The 6,000-nt window shown below is 52.8% G+C and overlaps 1 protein-coding gene across 1 annotated transcript in view; it reads right to left on the bottom strand.

Moving 5' to 3' along the window:
• Positions 1-6,000, bottom strand: part of VWA5B1 (von Willebrand factor A domain containing 5B1) — a gene marked incomplete at both ends in the record, with an annotated part of 40,938 nt that overhangs the window by 5,303 nt on the left and 29,635 nt on the right. Inside the window, 3 exons of the mRNA XM_080691335.1 lie at positions 3,020-3,179; positions 4,732-5,046; positions 5,492-5,693. Coding sequence (XP_080547461.1) covers positions 3,020-3,179; positions 4,732-5,046; positions 5,492-5,693 — 677 coding nt within the window. The remainder of the gene's footprint in view (positions 1-3,019; positions 3,180-4,731; positions 5,047-5,491; positions 5,694-6,000) is intronic.

Genomic DNA, 6,000 nt, shown 5'->3' with positions numbered 1-6,000 from the left:
GGGGGGTGTAGCTCGGAGGTGAAATGCCCCTGGGTTTCATCCTCAGTAACAAAATAAATAATAAATAAATAAATAAAATAAAAATAAAAGGAGAATGAGGATAACAACCCCTGCTTTGCTGGGTAGGTACATGTGTTGAGATAATGTGTCCAAAAGAGCGATGTTTCTTACTTAGTCAAAAGGCTGGTTTTCTCAGGAGCATCCTACCTCCTCTCTGTTGGCTGCCACAGAGACCCATGTCCCAATCTCCCTGCCACAGGGTTAGCCCCTGAAGGCCCCAGGCACTGCCAATAGGAGGGGGTGATAAAGAGCTATGAAGCCGATCCCCCGTAAAATGTGTTGAGGGAAACGCCCTCTCGGAGAACAGCGGTCTACAAGTTGCTCCTGACAAAATAGAGCTATATTGGGAAAGGGTTTGGCGAAGCTCCAGTCCATGGTCCCTTCTCCCCGCCTATCGGTGCGTGTTCAAACGCTAGGAGCTCTGAGAGGCCCCAGGCTGACGAACGCATTTGGCCTTTATTTAACCCAGTGGTCCCTAAATGTACACCCCAGCCTGGCATTTCCTATTTTTTATACCCGGTGGATATTCACAGGACAAGAAGCAAGGGTTTTAGTTTCTTAGACCTCCTGAGGGGGAGTGCTGGCCCGGATGGTGGGTGGCTTTGGGTGCAGATTTGGGCCAGGCCTTGACTGCCCAGGCTGGGCGGCAGGGGCAGAGATGGTGGGGGAGGCGTCCCGGCAACCTGCATGAGAACCTCGGTAGGGAGGTGGGTGACTAATCATTGTGGACACGAGAAGGGGGCAGGGGGGAGAGCAAGAGGATGTTTTTATTCCCAAACCCGTTATTTCTGGGGGGTCTGCTTAGAAAGAAGGAACTGCGAAGGATGGGGAAGTGTAATTCAGAAAAGAAAGCGAACAGAGTTCAAAAACACGGAAAGCATCTCGTGAAAAGATGAAAGGAATGCCTCCGGAGAGATTATTTTCTCCTCTATCTGATGGGCAGAATTTATTTTTATTTTTATGGTACTGGGGATTGAATCCAGGGCCAGTCTACCTCTGAGCTACACCTCCAGTCCCTTTTTATTTTTATTTTTTATTTTTATTTTTTTGTGGAACTGGGGATGGAACCCAGGGGCATTGTACCTCCACGCTACACCCCCAGCTATTTTTTGTTAGTTTATTTATTTTTTTGTTTGTTTGTTTGTTTGTTTTTGGTGGTACTGGGAGTGGAACCCAGAGGCTTTCTACCTCCGGGCTATGTTCCCAGACCTACTTTATATTTTATTTCAAAACAGGGTCTCACTAAGTAGCTGAGGCTGGCTTCGAACCTGTGCAATCCTCCTGTTTCAGCCTCCCAAGCGCTGGAATTACAAGCGTGTGCTCCCACTTCCGGCTTAGTCTTTTTGTTTTTTTGAAACAGGGTCTCACTGAGCTGTGAAGGGTCTCGCGATCCTCCAGTCTCCGCCTCCCAAATACGGGGATTACAAGCGTGCACCGCCGCACCCGCCCTATTTATTGTTTTCTGAGACAGGATCCCCCGAGGTGGCTAAGGGCCTTTCTACGTTGCTGAGGCTGGCCTCAAACCTGTGATCCTCCTGTCTCAGCATCTCACATACAGGGATTATAGACACACACCACCACACCCACGGAGACGGGCAGAGTTTAGGATAAGCGGTAGTGGGCGCTGGAGAAGATGGGTGTGCAAGGCGCTTGGGGAGCAGGAGGTAGTTTGATGCCGAGCATCAGGGTTTGACACCCTTGCTATAGCGGTTCAAGTTTACCAACCCCTAGGGGAAAACTGGACAGGTACACAAAGAGGTCTTTACCAGTGTAATATCCAACAGTCAATGAGGAACAAGCTAATGGTCTGAATAGGTTAAAGGTGTCATGATGAGCCTTACAAGGCAGAGAAAGGTAGGAGAGAATATAGACTCTGGAGCCAGGGCCCTGGAATTCAAAGCCTGGCTCTGCCTGTCACACTGTGTGCGCTCAGGCAAGTTACTTAACTGTTCCCTCTTCTTCTGTGTCCCTTCTGTGAAATGGGGTAATAATATACCTGCTTTGCAGAACTCTTTGGTTTAATATATGTACACAGTGCTTCAGGACAATGGTCTGATTGGCTTTTTTTTTTTTCTTTTCTTTTTCTTTTTAGTGTACTAGGGATTAAATCCAGGGGCATTCTACTTCTCAGCTATGTTTTTATTTTTATTTTGAAACAGGCTCTCACTAGGCTGATGAATCTCACTGCTTGCTGGCGCTGTCCTTTAACCGTGATCTTCCTGTCTCGGCTTCCCAAGTGTGCGACACCATGCCTGGCCTGATTGGCTATTTTTTTTTTAATTAAAAAAAATTTTTTTTGGTACTGGGGTTCCTGGAAGCCCTTCTACCTCCGGGCTACACTCCCAGACCTATTTTATATTTTTTATTTGGAAACAGGGTCTCTTAAGCCAGCGAGGCTGGCTCCAAACCTGCGCGATCCTCCTGTCTCCGCCTCCCAAGTGTGGGGATTACAAGCGTGCGCCACCACGTCCAGCTCTGATTGGATATTTTGATGGCAAAAGCTCCCCACGGTAGAATATACCACTGCTGTTAAGACAAGCGTAGGGATTCACTTTCCTGGATAGATCTTTACAGACCCATATTTTGTAAAACTCATTTAACATTGTGTCTTTGATTTCTCTACATGTAGACAGATATCCATCAAGAGAAATGTGGAAGGACGGTCACACCAAGGAGGTCAACTGCGCTCATTCCAGGTCATTTTGAGTAATTTTACATCTTTCTGTATTTTGGAGTTTTATACAAGGGACACATATCATTGCTCCAATTGGAAAAAATACAGTAAAGTCATGTTCATCTGGTGAGTAAAAAGGATTGCAATGGGGACTCGCGTGTGGCCTACCCCATGTGGCCAAACGCCTGCTGCTGGGGTCTCTGCTTCTGGGCCCTGCAGGGCACCCTCCCCGCAGCATCTCAGCCTCTCCTCCAACCTGCAGGGTCCTGTGGCCCTAAGGGGCGCCCCAGCCACCTGCACGCCTTACCGGAGTTGGGGTACTCCACCACCGTGGGCAGGTACCGGCTCTCGCGCATGTCCACGGGCACGAAGGCGGTGTATTTGCTGATGACGTTGCAGGCTCTGCTGGTGTGCACAGCGCTCACCTGGTAGCGGCGATGGGACCCTTTGGGGGAGGAGCCGGGGTCACTGCTTGGCCTCTGAAAGTCCCACCTGCCCGGAAAGCTCTGGAAGCTAAAAGGAGGGCTCCACCAGTGGTCCCCATCTTTGGGATTAAAGAGGCCTTAAAAATCAAGGAATCGCCAGCTTGCTCATTGGAGACATTAATGAAGAAAAAATCATCATTTCACAAAATCAAGGCTGTGTTCATTTTTTAAAAAAGCCATTATCTTAAAATAAAAGCCAGATTCCTTAACTGTAGTGTTTTTTTTTTTATCCCCCCAAACTCTCCGTTTTGTCTGTATTTTTATTTTGCAGATGTCCAGTGGAACCTGCCACAGGGCTTCATAGGTGCCCTGACTGGTGGGTCGGAACCACTGATCTGACCCAATAAACTGAAACTAGAATTCTGAAAAGCAGAGAGGGAAGTTGGTCATGCGGAGGGTTCAGGATGACGCGCCCCCAAAGGCCAAGCCCTTCCCACTGACTCTGAGGCTTGGGGCCTGCGGAGGGCTGTGTGAGGAGCCCAAGGATGAAGGGCAGACAGTACTTTGTACACTGTAAGGGGAAGTGCTCAGGGAAGAAACACTAGCACCCACCATCCCCAAAAGCAAATAAAACATAAGCATTATTAGTGTAAATATTGCATAAACCTGAAACAAAGAAGCTATACACCTCCTTTGTATCTCCAGCTCTTCTCCAGGTCCTGCCATCAAGGTCCTGCCAGCCACTTTCTGGGGGGGGAACTACCCAATTCCCGGACTTCATTAGCCCCCCCATCATCGTCCCCGCCGAGCAGCCGCTTGGATCCCTGCATTCCTTCATAATTGCACTTAGGACAAATGCACTCAATTAATTACTTGTGTAACTATGTGATTAGCGTCGGCTCCTCTGCGGGTCGGTGTCTAGCGCTCTGGGTAAGGATCGCCCTGCTGATGGGCAGCGAGTAATCCCGCGGGTGAGTGTGTGGATGGACAGGTCTGGGCCCTTGATCTGTCTCCGGGGCCCCGCAGAGGACTGGGCGCTGGACTTAAGGGTGTTTGGGGGGCCCTTGAGATCGGAAGGAAGGGGAGAAGAGGATGCATCCCTGGTGGGGTGGCTGGGGGAGAGGGCACCTGGCAGCAGAGGGATGCTGGCGGGCCTGGGGCATGAAGCTCAGGGTGTCTGCGCGTAGGGGAGGTACCTGGAGGTGGTGGTTGGAGGGCCAAAATGGAGCAGCCTTACTGGTGGGCAGCGGGCAGGGGGAAGGAAGCTAAGGAGCTTAGGAAGGAGGGCTGATGGTGGCCTTTGAGTGGAGTGGGGAGGGTCAGAGCTGGAGGTAGGGAGGAGGTGGGGCTGTGGGCGGGGCCATGAAGAGAGGTGGGGCCTAGTGGACAGGCAGGTTAGTAAGCAGGGCGCCTCCTGGATGGGAGTGGGCGGGGAACTGGGCGGGGCTTCGAGGAAGGGGCGGGCAGATCTTGGAGTGGGAGTGGCTATGGGCGGGGATAAGAAGGCGGCTCTTGGGAGTGGGTGGGGAAATGGGCGGAGCTACCAGGCCAGTTGGGGACCATGTTCCTCACCTTGCTCGATCTCGCCCTCGCGCTCCGCCAGCTGCTCGAAGTCGCGGATGATGGCGCGGGCCGCCAGGTGGTGGAAGGTCTCGCTCCAGAGGTCAGTGTCGCGCTGGCCTCCCCTCTCCGGGCCCGGGGGTCCCAGCTCGAAGCTCACCTCCCACTGCATGTGTTGACTGTCATGCAAGCCTTTGACCAGGGCCTTGCCCAGCACTGGGCTTGGGGTGGTGGGCCTGCCGAAGGTGGCCCGCTCCTCGGCCTCAGCCATGGGCTCCCAGTCTGAGGACATGTCGCTCTCAAAGGCGGAGGGGTGATGGGATGGTTCTGTGGGCGGGGGGACAGGAGGGCTGAGCGCTGAGCTGGGGGACAGAGGGAATAGCCCTCGGGAATATCATTTCTCCCTAGGGCTCAGTGCTCCCTAAAAGTACAAACTCGTCTCCCTTCCCAGGGGAGCCACGGAGCGGACCTCCTTTCCTAGGTCAGCTGGGGAGGCCTGGGTTTGTCCCCAAGAGAGAGAGAGGGACAGATCGTGGGAGGAGGAAGCCAGTACCCGAGGGACCAGATAGGACGGGGTGGGGGCACTTGAGCTGAGGAAGGGGCTACACTCTTACGCTGCTGGAGGGCAGGGCTGAGTGGGCATCTGAGGGGCGTGTGTGTGTGTGTGTGTGTGTTTGCACGCGCGCGCACACACGCAACAGACTCTCTCAAGGGCACAGATGCAGGTGTTGGAACTCAGGGCCTGTGGGGTTCTGGACATTATAGCACTTACCCAGGTCTCCAGGGCTGCGGCTGTCCAGGGCTAGCTTCAGACTGGACGAAGGCTCCAGCTCCCTCAGGGGGCTCCAGGCCTGGGTCTCCTGGCCCAAGGGCAGGGTGGGCTGGCAGCCTTGGGGCAGCAGAGAGGGTCTGCGGGCTCCGGGGCCATGGAGTTTGGGGCGCTGGCTCAGGTCCTGGCCGCTGTTCAGCAAGGGCTAGGGGGTGCGAGAAGAGGAAGAGGGTGCAGAGCCCATGGGCTGGAGGATCCTTCCTCCTGCCCCTAGCCTCGTCTGTCCCTGGGCACCACGCTCCTCCTGGGGTACTGCCCCTCTATGACCCAGAAAGCCATGATGCGAAAGACCTTCACAAGAATAATCCCAAACCGTGGATACACTCCAAGCCATGAGAAACCATTAAAAAAAAAAAATCACACACCATGGAGAATTCTAAACCTACATTTTTTTTGGCATAAAGTTAAAAATTTGTGTGTGTGGTTAAAATTACCAACCTTTCCCCGTATGT

Source organism: Muscardinus avellanarius (assembly GCF_963383645.1).
Source record: "Muscardinus avellanarius genome assembly, chromosome: 3".
Classification (NCBI taxonomy): Eukaryota; Metazoa; Chordata; class Mammalia; order Rodentia; family Gliridae; genus Muscardinus; species Muscardinus avellanarius.
Note: the sequence above shows the minus strand (reverse complement) of the source record. Positions and strands in the feature narration are given on the sequence as shown.